We start from the raw sequence: 21550 nt of genomic DNA, 5'->3' as shown, positions 1-21550 counted from the left end.
GTTCTGAAACTAATATATTCTGAATTCCTTTTGAAATGGTTTAAAGGTTTCACTGATTTCAGATTTATATGCTCCCCTAAATTTGCAAGACTTAACTTGTATTCAAAATGAATAATATGACACTCTGCAGCTGAGAAAACTAGGCATAACTGCATGAGAGCCATTTAAACCATTTTCTAATATCAATGTGTTTTTGTTATTACATCTGATTGTAACACAAAGAGGACAGTGAAGGAAAAATGTGAGGGCTGCAGCATCTGCAGGCAGATGATGGGATGACTTGTTCGTATAGTTGACTGGAGGGAGAGTGAGCTGAATCCTGGACTGCTGTCTAGGTTCATCCAGTAGATTTATAGTGGGTGGTTAACAGGCAGGACCCTAGTACTGGAGCTCCAGGGATGAATGGATCAACTTCTCCAGAGACTAAGAGCATGGCCTCAGGAAGCCCTGAGTATGGAAGTCTGGTCTCAGGTTCGTGGCTGTAAGAGATAGTAAGTCACAAGGCGGAACATAGGGGAATTAAACAGGGCTGCTGATTACTCTTCCTGGAATCTTTTGTTCAAAAGGCTATCCTGGAGTGTCTTGAAGCTAAAGAAGGAATCTCAGCATTCAGAAGACTCCTCAATAAAGTCAGAAACAATGAGGGCCTCAATGTGGAAACTGTGGTGTCTTTGTTGGAGCTATTCCAGGATACTCATCCTGAAATAAAAGCTGCACTGCAAAAGCGAGATCCAGAAGATGGAGAAAATATGCAGCTAAAAAGTAGGAAAACTCGCATTGACATGAGTCAGTCTATTATGTTCATTGAAGGGACTTTCAGAGTTCAGCTCTAATTATACCCACAGGCCTGGTTATCTGTTCATATGTTTTCACTTGTTCTGCTATGTACAATTCTCATAGCTGTATGATGTATCTCTAAAAGCAAAATTAGCTTTTCCATTGCTAGAATAACTGGTTTCCTACCTTAAATTGGGAGAATACCAGCAATGTTCTTGTGCCCTTCAGGAAAAAAAAAAAAACAATATAAAGTTTTACCAGATTGATGGGTTGGGTATCCAAAGTGAATTGGCTCTTTAACTGAGCTGAAGGGCTAGTGTTTCTTCCTCATTTGGGTGAGCTACAAAGCAGTGGCCTTGCCAACTCCAAGTTAACCTCTGGCTGGCTTTGCAGCTTTGTGATCCATCAGAAAAATGAAACGTTTTTCCTTTCATAAAGTTTAAACAGAATAATAAAGTGTTTTCCTTTGCTAAAAGAGTATCTGCATTCCAGTGCTCAGAATAAGCTGTGGATTGCTTTACTATTCTGTTAGATCTCTTGACAAACCAAGCTGTCATTTTTCTTCAAATTGACTCCTCTCTCTTGTGTGTTTCTAACACTTTCTCTCCTCCAGGGAGCACAGAAGAGGGAAAGACCTTGTCCATCCTGTTACTGGAACACAAAGAGGAGCTGATCCAGAGCTTAACCCAACTGAGATCCATTAGGGAGTTCCTTGAGACAGCCCCGGGGGAGCTCCTGACTGGCCCGGAAAAAGAGGCAAGTAGAGAGGGTGGGACAAGGGATCCCTGGGCATGACCCCTGCTCTGACAGGCTTAACTCAGCACCTTGAGGATCTTTTTATACGTGAATGTAAAATTAAGATTTTTAGATTGGAATAACTTCATTAATAGGAGAAAATGTTTGATCTTAAAAAAATAAAAACAGTTTGTGTGTTTTGCTTTGTTATTTACCCATAGCTTTTTAAAAGACATCTTCACTATTATTATGCTCCTCTCAGCATTTTGCCTATAACTCTTTTGCTAAGAAAAAAAGTAGAGCCCCTGGCATGACTTATTAGGCTAATCAAATTTAGAAGAAGTTGTTTTCACCTATTAGTATGAATAGGGATTTATTTTTCTGAAAGAAAAGAATCAAAATATTGATGGGGCTTTTGAGTGCCAGTACATCAAATTATAATAAACCTAATCAACATGGCTGAGAGAGAGAGATTTGGGAAGCATCTTCATTAATGCATAATACTCCAGATTGATAGTGAACCTGACCACCTAGGCCCTAAATTTGACTTTGGAGTATGCACTGGGTATGAGAGCCCATACTGAATGTTTTAGGGGATTTAGAGGAGCCTAGAAGCTAGAAGAGAGCCTAGACAAGTGAACAGGGCCAGGTTAAAAAGCATTATTAGGGGCGGCTAGGTGGCATAGTGGATAAAGCACCAGCCTTGGAGTCAGGAGTACCTGGGTTCATATCCAGTCTCAGACACTTAATAATTACCTAACTGTGTGGCCTTGGGCAAGCCACTTAACCCCATTTGCCTTGCAAAACCCTAAGAAAAAAAGCATTATTAAATACTAAAAAGTTCTGGGTAAAAATTGGAAGCTTTAAGAGTCAGAAGAGAAAGAAAGGTAGAATGGCAATATCCATGCAGAAAGAAGGAAGACAGGGCTAGAACTTGCTACTTAGGGAATAATTGGAAACGTGAGACGAGCACAACAACATGGAGGAATGGACCACATTCTTATTAGAGGGGACACACAGCATTTATTATAGAATTACATCAGACTCCAGAGGGAAACAAGCAAGGAGGGGCACCACATAAAGAGGGAAAGAATGGTTACAAACAAAACAGACTTTCTGAACAGAACCAGGAAAACCATTTATGTCCAGACCACCACAACACTGTAAAGAACAACTCCAAAAGACAGAACAGTTCAGATCTGTGGAGTGATCATCTCCAGAGGACCTTGCCTCCCATCAGATGGAATGGACACCTTGTATAGAAACAGTTGGGGCCATCAGTGAGCTACTCAGTGCAGGGCATGTTTATTACAAGAGTTGTTTTTGATTTTGTTTTTTAAATTTCTCTAAGTGGAAAAGAAAAAAGAAAGCATAGATAAGCAGAAGAGTTTTGAAAGTATTATCTGTAAAATGTCATATATATTTTTCTAAGAAAAAGCAGCATGAAATGGATGTTCATGATTTCACTTGGAATCCTCATTTTATGATCTACATGAAAATGCTCTTGGGATGGGGGGCATATACAGAATTTGAGAAATAGTGCTAGAAATACTAAAAGTAAGTGAAATCTGACAAGAAAGGTCAAGGGAAGCATAAAGGGGTTTGTTTTTGTCTTTAGTGTGTTGATGAGGACATTTTGTTTAAATGGAAGAGAGCAGACTCTGACAACAGGCCAATATGCTTCACTGTGGTTTCTGGCTAAAGAATTAGAAAGGAAGAGACAAAGAAGGGTGATCAAAAGCAGCTGACAGGGATCCATCAAGGAAAAAACCAGGCATCCTAAAAAACCTCCAATGAAAGGAAAGGCTGTGAGGCTGCAAGGTTCAGTTTTTGCCCTAGAGAGCAAATGAAGCCATATACCTCCCTACTTTCATCAGAGCGGGGGTGGGGCAGGGACATGGAGGTGGAAAGTTGTATGCACTGCCCAGTATATAGTCTATTAAGTGATTTTGGTTCACTGTTTTCAAGATGAAGAGGAAGATGAGGGAAGGATGTGCCTGGAAGTGACTGTGATGTAAAAAGAAGAGACCCCAGTCAAACTTTAAAAAAATAAAATAAGCAGGGTTCAATTTGTTTCCTTTTTCACCAGGGTTATCAGAATGGTTTGTTTAATTAATGTCATAACATGTTTTTACCTAGATTTTTGGAAAGTATTTGATAGCATCTCTCATGCTTTTTTTGTCGACAAGAAGGAGAAATTTGGGTTAGATACTAATACAGAGGGATGTGGCTTTGGGGCTAGCCAAGTGACTGGTCTCTGAAGCAGTTCTTTGGAATTTATTCCTGATCTTGATCTTGGGCGCTCACTTAGCATTTTTATCAATGACCTGGTGAAAAGCAGAGATGATACGCTTACCAAGTTTATAGATGATACCAAACTAGAAAAGTTACATTAACTTATTAGTTGGCTAAATCAGGATCAAAAATTTTTCCTAAAGACCTAGAACATTGGGCTATATCTAATGATACTGAATAGTCTAAATCTAAAGTTTTATGCTTAGGCTAAAAAAATCAGTTTCACCAAGTACAAGATGGGGAGATTTGACTAGATAATAAATAGTTTATCTGAAAGATGTCTGTGGACACTAAACCCCGTGTAAATCAACAGTGTGATTCAGCAACCAAGAAAGCTAATATAATTTTAGAACACATTTAGAAGTACATAGAATCTAGTGAATCTAGTGATATGCATTGGGATCTGTGACTGGGGAGATAGGAACAGTATCAGAGTTAGGATTTGTACTGTATGAGCCTAAGAAAGGTAGCACACGCAGGCCCATTTCAGGGAGGCAGATGTGCTGACTGCCTCACCCAATGATCAACAGTACTAAATATCTTATATACATGGGTACGGAGCATCATCTAGACTATGGAAAATAAGCATGTGTAATAAAAGGGTCTACAGATATTACACTGGTGACACACAGAGAAACAGCAAGAGGCACGTGCTTAGTGTATGCCTTCTAGCCAGTTTGTGAGGGATTATTGCCACTCTGAGGTGAGGCAGAGCTTACTGCTGTCTCATCTTGTGCCTTTCTCCATATTTGAGAATAAAATATGCAAATTCAACTTTGTATGTATGAAAATGACTGGAATCATACATAAATTACATATATAAAACAGTTCAGTGAGCACATATTAATATTTATTTTGTTTTATCTTTTTTTTTATTTTTCTTGACTGTCAGGGGAGGCTCTGCCTTTCCTGCCCACATATCCCTGATAGAATCCAGGATTAAGGAGGTGATCACAGTATATTGCTATCAGCCAGGGAATAAAAAGCTTCCTTCACACTTCTACTCATTAGCCTTGTAATGTCTGCCAGTCTTTTTCTCTCTCTCTTTCTCTGGGCCTCAGTTTCCTCATCTGATATAATGAGGGATATAGATTATATCTTTGGGTTCTCTTCCAATTCTAATTCCTATGAACCTGTGATTGATTAAAGAAGCTACTGTGTCTGTCCTTCCAGGGTTGAGTCTAGGAGTTAAGAAAGAACCTAGGGGGGAAAAAATATAGAAGAGAAGGTTGCTAATATCAAACCTATAGATTGATGCATAAATTCATACTGAAAGGAAATGAAAAAGTGACAGGATAATCAAGTCATTCCCACTTATAATCTATACCTGAGAGTTCCTCACTGAATAACAACTGCAAAGCATGTCACATTGTTTGTGATAGACCAGTCTTTGACATGCTGTCTTAAGCTCCATGTAGCATGGAATGAATTTATTTAATCTGATCAGTTAGATTAGCCTTAAACACACATATTCTCCCCAAATGCAAGCTAATGGAGAAAAAAGATATATACATCATTACATTCATGTACTTAGGTTACAATTATTTCTTTCAAAAATAGTTCATTGAGAACTTTAAATATCAGTCTGATCATATATGCATTTAAAACTATATATGTAAAACTATATATAATATGTTTTAATAGTCTAAATATAAAGTCTTATGCTTAGGTTAAAAAATTGAGTTTCGGGGCAGCTAGATAGAGCGCTGGTCCTGGAGTCAGGAGGACCTGAGTTCAAATCTGGCCTCAGACACTTAATAATTACCTAGCTGTGTGGCCTTGGGCAAGCCACTTAACCCCATTGCCTTGCAAAAACAAAAAAACAAAAATTCAGTTTTGCCAAGCTCAAGATGGAGAGACTTGACTAGATAGCAGTTTCTCTGTTGTTTTTGTTTTGGTTTGTTTTTTACTGTCAGTTGTAAGGATTTGTAGAAAATTATGCCCAAATATGGTTGCCCTGGAAAAGTTAGTATTATATATCAATTTCATGCCAGTGTGCATTCCCGATTCTGAATTTTGGACAGTTGAGATTTCCCCGGGCACCAATGGAGTGAAATGTGGATGTGTCCTTGCTCTCCCATACTTTTTAGTATGATGTTTTCAGCCATGATATCAAATGTCTTCACTGAGGATAAACATGGTTAAAGTTAGCTACCACACTGTTGGCAAATTCTTCAACTAGAAAATTGAATAAGAAGGTTGACACTCCCATTGCCAGAGCTAGCTCAGTATTTGGTGTGAGAGAGAAGTATAAGACTGACTATCAAACTGAAGGTCTACAGAGCCATTGTGCTGACCTCATTGGTATATGCCTGTGAAACCTGGACAGCCTATAAGGGCCATCAGAAAACTACATCACTTCCATTTAAACTGACTAAAAAAGATTCTGAAGACCACCTGGCAGGAGAAGATACCAGACACTGAGGTTCTTTCTTGAGCTAAACTGCCTAGCATTCCAACATTACTACTACGAGTACAACTATGATGGGCTGGACACATTGTTAGAATGTCAGACATACATTTGCCAAAAAGACTATTTTATGGAGAACTCACACAGGGCATGTGGTCACAAAGGGATCAGAAGAAGCAATACTGAAATGAGACACCCTTAAGGTCTCATTGAAGAACTTAAGAATTTATTGTACTCATGGGAGACACTGGCACAAGACCACCTAGCATGGCGTGCCCTCCTCAGCGAGGGTGCTGCATGCATTCTGTGAAGAAGGCAGAATGGAAGCTCAAAGGAAACATGACATATGTAAGTCTAGAGTACCCATTCCAAGTGTTCACATGGAGTATTTGTGCTCAACTTATGGTAGAGCATTCCAAGATAATATTGGTCTGATCAGCCTCACTCAGACACATTGTAAGTTGTTTCAAACATAGAGATGTCATTTTGGTTTTCTTTAAAAATGAAGGACAAAAACCAACCAGTTTCTCTGAAAGATAAATATGTGTTGTATATTAATATATATAAACTTAAATATAGTAGACATATTCATATAGTAATCTTAGCATATAAAATAAGATGGACATTGAAACCTCTAATGTTTAAAAATGTACTTACTCCAGGCCTTTCTAGTTACTGTTTTTTTTATCTCTTACAGATGCCACTAAAGTCAAAGAGAGTTGTTTTACTCTCTTTAATTCTTAAATTAACATTTGTATAGGTCTGTCCATGCTAATAAAGACTTGAACTATTTTATCAACTTAAGAATTTGTTAGATTGACTTTAAAAACTGTTTAAGGGGCAGTTAGGTGTCGCAGTGGATAGAGCACCAGCCTTAGAGTCAGGAGTACCTCTGGCCTCAGACACTTAATAATAACCTAGCTGTGTGGCCTTGGGCAAGCCACTTAACCCCATTTGCCTTGCAAAAATCCTAAAAAAAACACTTTAAGATTCAGTGTCCTCTCCATGATCACACAGCTAACATCAGAAACAAGATTTAAACATAGTGTTTCCTTGAATTCCAGGTTCAACTCTCTGTCCCTGCTCATCCCCCTCATTACCCCAATCTGCACCAGGGTTAAGTTTAATTGCCAGTTCCATACTCTTCCAATTTTTATTTCCTTGATCACTGGGTGTAATTATATGCAATTTGTATATCTACTTTTATAAATGATCTATTCATATCCTTTGACAGATTATCCATTATGAACTGTGGTATTGATCTATCTTTCAGTTTCTTGTCTGCTTTTGATGTTGAATTTTTTATAGGATAGATTTGCTGCAAATTTTCCTCCCAATATTTTTCTCCCCCCACCCCCACCCCGGTTGCTGTTGTTTTTATAGAATTCTTATTTTTCTGTAATCAAATCTCTTTTTCCATTGTGGGGAGAAAGTATTTTTGTTTCTCTCCTTCATGAGATAAAAAAAGGATTACTAAAAGAAGTGAGGAAAGAAGTGGAACCCATGAGAAGCAGAAGATCGGGGCATCTTGTAACGCAGGATTGTAATGCAGCTTTGCTGGGTTTTGCAGTTGCGTGTCAGATAAATTTAGCATTGCCAGTGACTGGTGTCTGCTTGATTGCTCGCCACTGCAGGTGATTTTGAATTGCTGCGAGGGCGGAACACCCAAGGAGACAATAGAAAATTTGTTGCACAGAGTGACTGAAGAGAAAACATTGACTGCTGAGAGTTTGGTTAAACTCCTTCAGGCTGTGAAGATCACATTCCCCAACTTGGACCTTCTGCTGAAGGATTTTCAGAAACAAGCAAGTGTGCCAAGCACTGCAGGTATCAGCTAATAGTCCAATCTTGGGGCTGGAGCCCTGTTGTATAAAATTACATTCCCATGCAGTATTTTTGTATGGAGATGGGAGGAACTCAAGGGAGAACTCATAAACAGAAACTAGACAGGGACACAACTCTAGAAAAGTGACCCTCCTGTCTCTGAGTGCCTTTCCCCCTCCTAAGATTTCTCATGACCTTCCACCTGCAGAGTTCAGTGTGTATGCATTAAATTGAGTGTTTTAGGGTATAGATGCCCCTGAGATGCCAGCTATCCCTTCTGCTTAGCCTCTGGAGCATGTTGGCCTATGCCTGGCAAAATAAGACCTGACTTTTGGCCAGCCAGGGCTGAAGAGAAACAACACCAGTGCCTTAAGCCCTCTCCTCCCACTACTCCCTTTATGTAAGCGCAGGGTAGCTCCAGCACGCAGCTGACAGACATGAATTAGACTCCTACTGTGCGCCAGGCATGTGCTAAACATCAGGGTTACCATGACAAGATGGAAACAGTTCCTGCCTTTAGGGAACTTCCCTCATCCTGGGGGATACAATATGTTCACAGAGAAGTACATACAAGAACTTAATAAAACAGGTTCAGAAAAAGTGCCTCATGATTTGAAGGGAAAGCAGTAATACTGAGGAAAGTCAAGAAGGGTTTGTGGGAGGAAGTGGCCCTGGAGCTGGACTTTGAAGAGGGGCAGGGATTCAAAGGTCTGAGGCCTAGCTGGTCGTGGCAATAGAGGTCAATCCAAGGGGTGTGACTTCTAACCCTTGTTCTTTTTATTCTCCCTTGGAGATAACCTTAAGACAGTGACCGAGCTTCAAAATCAATATTCCCAGTTTGACTGCCTTCTTCTCAAGCTCAGGAATTCCAGAGAAAAAATGCTTCTTCTTTTGAAACAAAACTGTTCCTGGTTCTTGACAGTTCAACCTATTTAAAACTTTTATAAATATTTAGATCTGTGACCATGCCCTTGAAATGGACATATATGTTTGAGTTTAACATGTTTTTACTTTATCTTAATTTTTTTAAGATTCTGGCTAAACCTTAGTACTTTTGAGAGGGAGGGAGCAATAAGACTGTTTAAATTGGGAACCCTGTATCTGCTTTAAACTTTCTGAGGTGTAGATGGCAGGAACCTCTCCAAAAGGCAGTATGGGATAATAGCATGAGCTCTGGACTCGCCCAGAGATAAGCTTGGAATCCCAGTCCCTGTCCTAGCTGGGTTATTTAATCACGATCTCAGTTTCTTTCTCTGTTAAAGTGGGAGGTGGGAGATGTTGTTCATCTTTACCCTCCTACTTCCTGGGTTGTTGGGGAAAAAGCAGTCTAGCAATCTTTTGAACTCTACATCTTCACGAACAGTTATTAGTGGACTCTGAAGTCCTGTAGAAGTTGGATAAATCCAGACTCGGAGATTTGGCCAAGATCATTCATACATTTTCACTGTCCCACAATGGGGGTTGAATCCAACTCTGAAGATGAAGCTTTTGCATTGACTCCTTCTCCCTCTTCTCATTTGTAATCCTCCTCAGTCTCTGCAGGAAAAACCCTTAAGGAGGTCATGTTGCATCCAACATTATTGTTTTGATAATATCCTTACAGTCCAACCAAACCCTGATGATTATGGGACTGAGCTCTTGAGACGGTATCATGAAAACCTCTCTGAAATTTTCACTGACAATGAGATGTTACTAAAGGTGATCTCCTCTGCAAGCAGTTTAACTCCTGGAGAAAGAGAGGTAAGAGAGGGAGTGTTTGTGTGCACCTCTCTGTTGGAGCTTGTTCTGAGCTCATTAGGATCCTCAGCAAGCATTTATCAAGGACCTGTGATGTGCCAGCATAGTTTTGATCACTACATATTCCAGCTATTGGGGTATGGTGGGGGGACCAGGAGGGGCCTCCAGACGAAGGAGAGCTATGGAGAAAAAGGAGGGAAGGAAAGGGAATAAGCATTTATGTAGCATTTATGTATACAAATCACTCTTTTAAATATTATCTTCTTTCATTCCTACGACTCTGGCCTGAGACAAATATGATAAGAGACTTGCCAAGGGTCACATAGGCTCAATAAGAATCTGAATCCAGATTTGAACTTGGGCCTTCCTAACTACAGGCCCAGTCAAGGAGGATGGGCTAACAGAGGTTTTCACAACAATAACAAAGAAGAAGAAAAGACCTTAGAGATCATATGGAGTAGGGGTTCTTAACCTGGGGTAAAAAAACCTCCTACTACTGAATTTGGATGAGAAAAAATACATCTAACCTTTAACTGAAATTTAGTATTTCCTTACATCAACACAAGCAACAAAACATTCTGAGAACAAGATCTGTGGGCTTTACCAGATTGCCAGAAGGGGTCCATGACACAGCAAAGGTCTTGGTCTAGTCCAGACTTCTAATTTTGAAGATAGAGACATTGGATTTCAGAAAGGTTAACTGATTTGCCTAGATTCACCTAGAATCTGATGTTTGAATTCCAGTTACAGAATTATAGAAGTAGCAAAATACAAGCCAGACAGATTTTACTACACACTTACTTGTGTGCAGAGCACTGAAAAGTAAACCAATTGAATCCCAAAAGTGGGGGAGGGTCCATGACACAAAGCTAATTAAGAACCCCTACTTTTATTCTAGCCCCAGGTTTTTCAGATGAAGAAACTGAGGCTCAGAGAAAAGAACTGACTTAGTGTCACACAATACCCAAGCAGAACCGGGGGGCCCCCTTTGCACAGCAGCTTTGCCCTGACATCAGTCTCGTGAGAAATTGTCCTGATAGCAGTAGCAGGTGGACCAAGGATACCCTCTCTCTTCTCCACTGCCTTCAGACTCCTTGACCTTCTGCCATAGCCCCCTCAGACCTTCTTCTCTTAATGCCTCTGTTCAAACAGCTGTCTGCCTTTGCTTACATATATCTCCCTAGAAGCTCCTAGAGGAAGAGGGCTCTGATTCCTCTGGTGGTGGTCTCTATTCTTAGCACAGTACTCGGTGAAATCATTGGCACTTCATAAAGTCTTGTCAAATTCACTGGAATTGAATGTCTTGTCCAACTCTGTGTTGGTGCCTGTTTTTGAAGGCCTTGGAACAGCTGGTGAAAGGTGACAGCGGGCGCAAGGGCTTTGGCAACCTGGTCTCTGGCGTGTTGGGAGAACAACCTCTATTGGGGCGGGCTGTGTGGAAGACATTGCTGGAGGCACAGACCACTGAACCATGCCCGTTGAACCTGCTCATGGAGGAGATACGCAAGGAGCCCGGTGCTGACTATTTCTTCCAAGCAGGTAACCACCCTGAGCTCATGGCTGCCCATGCTGGAGAATCCTGCCAGATGGGCTTCTGGGAGTGTGGAACAACCTCCTTTGGGGTCAGGCATCCAGACACCCACAACTTCAGTAGGGAAGAGGATTAAAGGAGTCTGTTTCAAGGACAAAGTCATTTGTTAAAGTCCTAATGCCCAGCTGGGGGAGGGGGTTCCCCAAAAACTTGAGTTCACTGTTATTCTCTTGATTAGTGCAGTTTGTCACGTTCCAAATTTCTAGTTCAAGGCAGGAGATGGAGGCTTGTTCTCAGGGCGAAGAGTAGATTTTTAGAAAAGGTGAAGGATAAATACGGTGTTCATGGTTGTGCTATTGATTTTCTTAATCCCCTTTACTTTCTTTAGTGGCCACCCCAGAAAGTGCTACTATAGAAATCATCTTGAGACATGGCAAGCTAATCACTGAGGCCATTCAGCCGAGAGCTGAGCTAAAGTGCCTCACTCCAGGAGAGAAGAAACTGGCCGAGGCCATCAAGGAGGTAACGGGGGCTGAAGAACCAAAGGAAGTCCAAACCAGCCTGACTGCTGGGTCCTGGGAAGGGAGAGCATCTTGAGGCTGGGCCTCGGCACACTCTTCACAGCCAACTCCTTTCAGCAGAAGGAGGATCACATTGTATGGAGCAGCTAAGGCAAATGACCCATTCTATTTTGGCTTGTAGCAAGAGCTTAGGTTAGTTTTGGAATGAACAGATGTTACATGCCCATATGGAATGGCATGCAATGCCAGCCACCACATGGCCAGCCTCCCAGAAAGACCAGGTGGGGAAGGGAGCACATCACGACCATGTCCTGAATGGAAAGCCTTCAGAGAGACACAGAATTAGAGTAGATTCCTTGTCATTCCTTTTCATTTGAAAGACCGGGGGGAACACTGATTTTGGTCTCTGCCATCATCACATTCCCCTCTGAATGAGGAAGGGGGGCATAGACTTTTATTGAGCCCTAGCAGAAGGAACACCCCCCCCACACACACACTTCAGACGTATATTGCCAACTTCAGGGGATTGGTTTTTCTTCACCAACTGATCTCTAGCCTGCCTCCAAGGACATCAGGTTCATTTAGTCAGACTTGAAAAGAGTGGAAATAAAAAATCTCCCAAATGAAAATGCCATTGGCTCTCTGTGAGTGATTTGCTCTGCTTTTCTGAGTACACTCCAAGACTGAATGTTGGAAACAGGGAAGTTCTGAAAGAACATTCTTGGCCCCATTTTGAACCTTCTTAAATTTTCTAGGTTTCTTCTAATAACATTTAAACCAGTGCATTTTTCTTCTTAAAGTAATGAAAAACATGAAGCTGCCTCCAGTTGTATGAATCTAATGCCATTGAGACTGCTGCCCTGTGGGAAGTTATTGATCTGTTGGAGCTCCCTTTCTGAGGTTTAGGAGCAAAGAGCCAAGGGGGTCTCCTTGTGCCCCTGTGCATGGGAAGGCTTCTCATGGAGAGTGCCTGGTGTTCGTGCACTTGCTTCCAGGACCCAGGAGAGCCTCCTACCCTCCTCATCCCTGGCCTCCTTTGTGCTTATCCTTCTGAAAGACAGAAAGGCCTCCACTATGCCAAGCACATGAACCTGAGCCTACTCCAAGATGAGAGACAGTGAAAACCAGGTTGAAAGTCAGTGTTCACCCAGCTCTTCTTTCCCTTGGTGTTCCTTTAGGTCCTGACAGTTTCCTGTGAGCCTGCCAGCCCTGAAGCCTCCCTGAGAGCAGCTCTTAGTAGAGCCCAGGAAAAGGCACTCCCCACCATGGAGATCTGCCGCCTTCTCTGTGGCATCCAGGAGTTCTGCCCTGGCCTGCAGGATGTTCTGCGAGAGCTGGGGAGCCTGGGTAAGAGACCAGGGGTAGGGTTGCCCTGAGCCGGGCCAGAGCAGCCATCCCTGCCCGCAGGGCTTGGGTCCCATTGGAGCTGGGAGTAGGCATCTCAGATATGGGCCAACGTTTCTGAGCTTGTTTTCTTGTTCTTAGATGCTCTTGATTCTTAAGGGAGGTTTGGGACCTGGATATAGAAGCATATAATCCATGGTGGTTAGAAAATAAAATTAATAATGACATTATAATGGAATTTCATTAGAAACCAAGTAGTCTCCACTCTCTAATAGTCATGAGAATTTTTAAAAGTCATAGAAATGAAAGTGGGCACATCAGGAGGTGCCCAAACAAGGCCCATGTGCTTCCATGCAGGTCTCCTTACTAAGGACAAGGAGCAGGGGGCTCCTGAGCAGTGGAAGGTGCTGGAGGACCAGAGAGAAGCTTCCCACTCTGTCGGGAGTCCTACCGAGTCTATGGAAGGGACTGAGAAGGAAAAGGAAGCAGCCTTGGCCGAGGAGCTGGAGAGCAGCACTGCCCCCTCCCCAAAGAAGAGCTTTGTCTGTACCGCCTGTGACAAGAGCTTCCATTTCTACTGCCGCCTCAAGGTGCACGTGAAGCGCTGTCGCTCTGCTCAGGGGAAGCAGGTGCCATGCAAAGAATGTGGGGAGATGAAGGCTTCCAAGAAAGAGCTGGAGAAACACCTGCAGGAGGCCCACGGTGGGGCTGGGGTGCCAGGCACCCCAAAGAAGAAGAAGAGGAGGCTCCCTGTGACCTGTGACATCTGTGGACGAGAATTTGCTCACGCCTCCGGTAGAGTTGAACAATGAAGAGGGGGAAGAGAAATGAGCCTGCCCTCCCCTTCCTGAGATTGGGGTCTCATCTCTTGGACACCTTCAGGGAGGACCTAGGCCATGTCCATGTTAACCTCAACCTCCTAGATGCCACTCACCCCATGGTCTTCTCATTGTTGATTATAGTTTAACTCTGGAGGCAGTGTGGGGGGTGGGAATGAAGGGGACGGGCTTGTAGTCAGATATTTAATAGGGCAGTGAACCTGGGCAAGTCCCTTCCCTCTGTAACTGTTCCCTAGGGCACATCTGTATTGGTACAAGAAGTTCCCCAACCCAGACTAATGTCTGTGGATGAAAAAGAGCAGTGTTCTGTAAGTTAGCAGCATTTGAGATCTCTAAGCAGTTGCTGTGCAGTCCTCAAGGCAGTGAAGTTGATAGTGGACAGAAAAAACTAGCCTCATCCTAGGAGTGCCTGGCCTGGATGATCTCACTTGATCCAACAAACCTGAGCATTTCTGTTTGATACTTGAGGAAGCAAGGCTAGGATTTGAACTCGAGTTTTCCTGACTTTCAGCCCATCATACTAGCCACTGTGGCTACCAGCTTCCTTGAAACAAAGACAAAATCTAAGATACAAACACAGAAGCAGGGCTTGAACTCTGGGAGCTGGGGTGGGGGCTGAGCCTGTGCTCCCTGGCTGACAGTATTCCCCAAAGCCTGCCAACACTAGCTGTTTTCTCTTATTCTGAGGGGTTTACCCAAGGACACATGAGCAATTTGTGTTTGAGATGAAACTTGAACCTGTGTCCTCCCAGTTCCTTATGCTGCTGACTAACTCCTTGGTCTCTTGGCCCCTGACTTTGCTCTCGTAGGAATGCAGTATCACAAGCTGACAGAACATTTTGATGAGAAGCCTTTCTCATGTGAAGAATGTGGGGCCAAGTTTGCGGCCAATTCAACCCTGAAGAACCACCTCCGCCTTCACACTGGGGATCGTCCTTTCATGTGCAAGCACTGCCTCATGACGTTCACACAGGCGTCCGCCTTAGCTTATCACACCAAGAAGAAGCACGCTGAAGGTAAAGCCTCCTCCCATAGAAAGAGCTAGAGCTCCGGGATGAGTCCCAGCTCCTGGGCAAGTCATGTTCCTTCTTGGCACCTTCATTTCATTGTCTGCAGAATAAAACCCTTCATAGGACTGCATAGCCAAACCCCCACTCATTTTGCAGACGAGGAAACTGAGTCCTGGAGAAGGAAAGTGACTGGCCTAAGATTACCTGGCTAGGCAGCAAGAAATGCTTGAACAGAGATGACCCCTACTGTACCTGTTAGTGTTACCTTTCTTTGTTCTTAATGATAAAGGCTCATTGGCATCAGCTTGAATGAATGAGAATTTATCTGTGTTTATGGGTGAAAGGGCAGGGCCATGAAAGCTGATTGTGAAGCATTTGAAGATTAAGTCGTATCCTGATTCTTTCAGTATTTTATTTTGTATTCTATTTCAGAATTGCCCCGGGTTATTATGATTTACTGCTACAATTTACTGTAATGTTTGTTAAGTAATATTTTAAAGCCAATTTGCCTGAATTGTGTCATAAGTTTCCACAGGACCCAAAGGTGTGCCTCACTCCCACCAAGTCTTGGCTTTTACTTATCAGGGCAGATCAGAAAAAGAAAGTTGATACATGTCTCATAGGGTCTCTGGGACATGTAAATGTACTTGCTCGTGACCAATGCCAGAGGCTCTCAAGTCAGCCGTCATGTGCCAAGAGCCACTGCCGCAATGTCTAGTCCATAACATCTGCCTGTTGTTTTCAGGGAAGATGTACGCTTGTCAGTACTGTGATGCCGTGTTTGCCCAGTCAATCGAGCTGTCTCGGCATGTGCGGACTCACACTGGAGATAAGCCCTACGTTTGCCGGGAGTGTGGCAAAGGCTTCCGACAGGCCAATGGCCTCTCCATCCACCTGCGAACCTTTCATAGTAAGTATGGTAACAGCCCTCCGGCCTAAGGTGCATGTGGAGGAGGCAGGTCACGTAGCTATTGTTTATCATCCTGTTCTCCTAAGAAAAGCTCAAGATTCATCTCCATATTACAGATAAAATCTAGAGACTGAGCATGAGGAAAAGGTCTGAACTCAATCAGGAAAACCAAAGTTCAAATCCCATTTTTGTAATTTAATAGTCCTGTACCCATGAACTAAGTACCTTTGCTTCCCCATCTGTTATCTGTTAAAGAACAATGACAACAATAATAACAACAATAATAATCTTCACAGTACTTCCTTCCTTTGGGCACCAAGTAAATAATAAAATTTGATCCATCGACCCTCTGCCGCCCGTTGAGACCGCAAACAATGTATCAATCATACAAGTGTTGTCATGCAAAATATTTCCAATTAACCATCAACAAAAAATTGTTATTTTTATTTAAAATTTTTTTACCCCAGTTTCATTCAAAAGCAAGTTTTAACATTTACTTCCAAAAGTTCAAAATTCTCTCCCTTTCTCTCTCTTTCCCTTTCCTCCTATTGAGATAGAAAATTACTTAGTGTAGGTTAAAATGTGTCACCATGGAAAACATTACAATAGTCATGTTGTAAAAGTAAACATAACCCTTCTACAAACACACAAAGAAAGAGAAATCTCAAGGAAAAATAGAGGGGGGGAAAAGTATGCTTCAGTCTATGTTCACATTCCATCAGCTCTGTCTCTGGGAAGGGTTGCATTCTTTATCATAAGTCCATCAGAGAAGTTGCTATTACTAGCTGCATTTCCCTCCATCCTACTCCTCTCCACTCCCATTTATTCTTTTCTCTCTCTCTCTCTCTCTCTCTCTCTCTCTCTCTCTCTCTCTCTCTCTCTCTCTCTCTCCCCCCGACCCCTCCTCAAAAGTATGTTGCATCTGATTACCCTCTCCCACCATCTTCTCTTTCTTCTATTCCCTACACCCCCCTCCCATCACTTTCCTCTCCTGTTTTTCTCTAGGATTTCTGTACTCTATTGAGTGTGTGTGTTACTTCCTCTCTGAGCCATTTAGGAGTTTTGTTTCAAGGAAGAATCCTCTCTTCACAGACCCCTGCTTACTTAGTAGTCAGTCTACTGGTCAAGGTGGGGATCCTTTTTGTACAATAATACCTGAGCATAGGATTAGTGTATGTCCTCTGCATCATATCACCAGTGAAGACTTAAGCTAAAGAGATCACAGAAGAAGCATTATCCAGGAAGCAGATATTCAGAAAAGGAGATGGATCAGCAGCGTTCAGTTAGTCTCATCTGCTGGCCTGGTAGAGACCTGAGAGGTTGCTTAGGACCCCAGAGTATGAAAAGGACCAGAGCAGGGCTTCTAGGGAAGTGGGTAGAGGTGTAGTCCATGAGTTAGGTGCTCTCCCTGGTGAGAGGCTGCAGAGCCACAGGACTGGGGAAAGGAGAGCCCCATTCCCTCTATCTGACAGAGAAGGTTTCGTGTGTGGTTATAGTCAAAGAGGGCCCAAAGATTCACACTCCCCGCTGCTGTTCCCTTTGCTTTCCACAGCTGACCTTCTCATCTTTCCCAGAAGGTCGGAGGTCAGTGTCTGTCCCACTGATACCTGGATAAGAACTCATACGATAGAGACTGACAAATGACCTGGCAGTCTTTATTGCGGGGAACCCAAACTCACACCCTAATTATGCAACCCATTCACTTGGAAGAGAGCTTGAACTCTTACTAAGGTTTTCCTAACCTAAATTTGCCTCTTTAAAACTTGGATTCAGTGATTCCTGTCCTACTTTTTGGGGCTGAACAGAACCAAGCTAATCCTTCTTCCCACCTGCAACCTCTAATTTCTTTTTGTAACAAGATGCTTCAAACATTTTGTTTCAAACCATTCACAGATACTTATGTATTAAGGGTTCTGCAAGACTCTATGAGAAACTTAAGGAGCTTATTACCTCATTGCAATAAAAGCAGTGATCTTTCAGTGCATAATATTGGCCTGTTGTTATAATAGTTTGATGTCCCATCTTTTTACTAGAAGAAACTTGTGTTTTCATTGATGTAGGCATTCACTCCATCTGCTTATCCCTCCAGTCACTTTGAGTTGCTGTGGCCCAAACTATTTATCCTCTAATGGCCATCCTTCTAGTGATGAACCTTTCCACACTGGTCCTCAAGATGCTCCAGGACTGTCCTGATGCTTTGTCAGCATGGCTGGCCTTATGGGAGCTGGCACTCTCCTCCCATAGCTCTTGGAATCCAAGGGTCTCCATGCCAGAAGGAAGAATCAGAGGAGGACTGTGCTGAGGCATCGACTCCTAAATTCTTCAAAGGAGATTCTGCCTGTTTTTCATTCACTGGGGAAAGAAGGAAAGAATTGGTGTTGCTTCCTTTTTGCTTCAGGGGAAAGTCCATGTTTTCCTAAACCTATCTCAGTCATTTGAATTCAGCAGGCACTTATAAAAGGCCTACTAAGTGCGGGGCTTTTTCTGTAAGCAGTGGAGGTGAACAACAGATTCCTCTGTGGAAGCTGGAAGTCTAATGTGAGGCAGGACCAATAGATAAATAACTAAGGAGAAGGGAGGAGGTGAGACAGTGCAAAGAAGGGATCTAGGCAAGATGCTAGGAACAATGGGAGGAGAGAAGTCAAGATGGTAGACAGTCATCCCCAAGTTGGGGATTTCCCAAATATTCTAGGCCTTTATAACTACCCTGGGAGGACCCATATCCCTTTACAGGTGAGGAAGCCCAGATTCTGAGAAAGGTCTGAGACTTGTTCAGAGTCATGCAGCCTCCTAACTGACAGAGCTGGGACTTGCACCCATGCTTATAATTGTAAGGACCAGCTGGATTCTACCCATACTATTCCCTCCATTTTTTCAAGTGGTATTTTTAAAATGTCTCTTGAATACCCAACTGAGACTATAAAATGAATTCTTATCTTCAGTAATCAGGCACAAAGGACTGGCACATAGTCAGCATTTGGTAAATGTTTATTGGTTGATAGATTTGACTTGATCCCCCACCTAAGTAGGGGGAAAGGTGTCAAGTTAGCTGTGGATGGGAATTTCCTTCTGGGGTGGGGTGCTTTCTCAAGGGCATGAGTTTAGAGGGACAGAGAGAGTACAAGTCTGATTGGAAGAGAGCTTTGGGAGCCCAGAGTTGAACTTCAGCTCTTGTAGCATGTGTGGCAAAGGGCAACCGTTTTGGAAGCTGTGGTCACTTGAATAGGAGGACCAGGATCAGACTGCAGCCTGGGGAATTCAGATCAGCTGTTTGAAGCCCCAGAGCTGTTGGGCAGTCGAATTAGGCCATCCTGGGAGGTTGTGGAAATACCTTTGGGAGTTTTCTGAAAGAGTGGAAGTGTTGGATCCTCTCTGTGGGAGGATTTGTAGTGTTCTCTGGGTGGACGCCATCGTCCTGGGATTTTTCGTTCATATGGGATGCATGAGCAGGTATCTTTAGGGAAGCAGGGACATGAACTGCCCAAAACTTTGCTTCCTTGTTTTCATTCTGTTCAGTACCTTGGACTTTTCACTCACTTTCTGCCTTCCTTTTCTACTGTCTTGTTCTATGGCATCAGATATTGATGATCCCTATGATTGCAAGAAGTGTAGGATGAGTTTTCCCACCCTGCAAGATCATCGAAATCATATTCATGAGGTCCATTCAAAGGAATACCACCCCTGTCCGACGTGTGGGAAAATCTTCAGCGCCCCATCCCTGCTGGAGCGGCACATGGTAACCCACGTCAGAGGGAAGCCTTTCAGCTGCGGCATCTGTGACAAAGCCTACCAGGTGAGTGCATCTCCGTGAGGCTTCTGATCTTTGACCTGGGCACCAGCTCCATTTTCATCCTTCCAGGGACTGAGGATCGTGCCATCCTGCTCAGGTCTGGGTGGGTACCAGATCGGGCCCAGGACAGGGGAATAGAAAAGATCAATGTCAGGCCATGGGGGAGAAGAGTCCATGCATGCAAGTAGTGCCTTTGGTACCTCAGACATCACCAGGCTGCACCAGAGCTAGTCTCTCATTTAACCCTTACAGCAACCTTTCAGGATGAGGGCCATCATCCCCATTTACATAGGAAGAAACTGAGGGAAACAGATCAAGTGACTCGTCCAGCAGCTAAGCATCCAAAGTCACATTTGATTATGGAGATTTTCAAAAAATCTAGAACTAATATGAGTAGGAAAAACAAGTCCTGAGGCATTAGCTCAGTTTGTAGTCCGTCTTCTTGATAAGACTATTGACCAAGCAAAATAGCACACGAATCTGAATTAAGATGCTCTTTAAACACTCTGTCTAGAGAAAGGAAAGCCTGGATTGTTAAGGTGGACAGGCATTAAGAGCTTGGAGAGGAGGCTGCTTTGGTGACTCGGATGGGAGTGGAGCAAGTGTGTACCTGCTCAGAAGAGCCCTTGCCACCTTTGCCATCTGCTTCCTGGGTGCCCTCCCTCTCCACCCTGGGAGCAGACCTAACTACTCACTCCAGCTCAGCTCTCTGACCCATTGGAAGAAGAGTTTTGTTCTTGAGCATGAAGAGCAAGCTTCTGCCTGAGCCCTCACACCTTCAGAGGCCAACCTTCCCTCCCTTATTCACAGCAATTGTCTGGTTTGTGGTACCACAATCGGACCCACCACCCAGATGTGTTTGCTGCCCAGAACCACCGTTCCTCCAAGTTCTCTTCACTGCAATGCAGCTCCTGTGACAAAACCTTTGCCAGCATTGTCGCTTACAAGAAGCACGCCAAGACAGAGCATGCAGGTGAGGGAGGGACTGAGGAAGGGGGCCAGCCAGTTCAGTCTGACCACCCCTCTGTTCTCCCCCATTGGGGTCACAGAGGATCCAGGCTGATGTCAGGGTCCTGCCCTGGACTGCTGGCACCCTCAGAGTCCCTGGGCCTTCTCTGCAGTCCTGCTTCTTCTTATGTCTCATCTCCTTTCTAGATGTGAAGTTCTATGAGTGTGAGACCTGCCAGGAGCTCTTTCCCACCTTGGCTTTGCTTCAGGTTCATACCAAGTGCCGGCATTCAGGTCAGTGGTGCTGTTGCAGTGGGGTCTTCATCTTACCCAGGAAGCTGACTGCCCATTCCTCTTCCCTTCCCTTCTGGACTTCCTTTTTCCTCTCTTCCCTCATTCCCTGGTAAAGTGATGTCTCCTTAGGAGAACTTGCTCAGTGGCTGCTTCTCACCTTCCCGCCCTCAATCTCTTGTCTTCTTTGTCCCCAGGTGCCCAGCCCTTCAGGTGCCTGTACTGCGCAGCCTCCTTTCGCTTTCCTGGAGCCCTGCAGCACCATGTGGCCACTGATCACTTCCGGCAGACAGAGAACACGTTCCCCTGTGAGGCATGTGGAGAGCTCTTCACCTCTCAGACCCAGCTGGAGACCCACTTTGAGTCTGAGCATGGGAAGGTTGTGGTCACAGGAGCCACCACCCAGATGGTGCAGGTAATTCCCAGGCCATTTTAGACCATGCGGATCCATGGAGGACAGTAATTGAGAGAACACAAGCAGATTGTTCAAGAAAATGCAGCTGATGAGTATTTATTAGGTGAAGGGGACCAAAGGCAAACCTAAAACAGCCTTGGTTTCAAGTCATTTATAGCCCACTGGGGGAGGAG

The 21550-nt window shown here is 43.6% G+C and overlaps 1 protein-coding gene across 2 annotated transcripts in view; it reads left to right on the top strand.

The window, feature by feature from the left end:
* Positions 1-21550, top strand: part of ZBTB40 (zinc finger and BTB domain containing 40) — a 71517-nt gene that overhangs the window by 39031 nt on the left and 10936 nt on the right. The window contains exons 4-17 of one of the 2 annotated variants that reach the window (XM_074218183.1): positions 567-762; positions 1391-1533; positions 7852-8044; positions 9645-9781; positions 11116-11317; positions 11698-11831; positions 13009-13177; positions 13532-13969; positions 14823-15029; positions 15769-15933; positions 19512-19726; positions 20534-20696; positions 20879-20965; positions 21160-21377. In XM_074218183.1, the coding sequence (XP_074074284.1) occupies positions 567-762; positions 1391-1533; positions 7852-8044; positions 9645-9781; positions 11116-11317; positions 11698-11831; positions 13009-13177; positions 13532-13969; positions 14823-15029; positions 15769-15933; positions 19512-19726; positions 20534-20696; positions 20879-20965; positions 21160-21377 (2667 nt within the window). The other variant, XM_074218184.1, reaches the window with a different exon arrangement.

This window comes from Macrotis lagotis, chromosome 1 (assembly GCF_037893015.1).
Source record: "Macrotis lagotis isolate mMagLag1 chromosome 1, bilby.v1.9.chrom.fasta, whole genome shotgun sequence".
In the NCBI taxonomy this organism is placed as follows: domain Eukaryota; kingdom Metazoa; phylum Chordata; class Mammalia; order Peramelemorphia; family Peramelidae; genus Macrotis; species Macrotis lagotis.
This window is presented reverse-complemented; position numbering and strand designations above follow the sequence as displayed.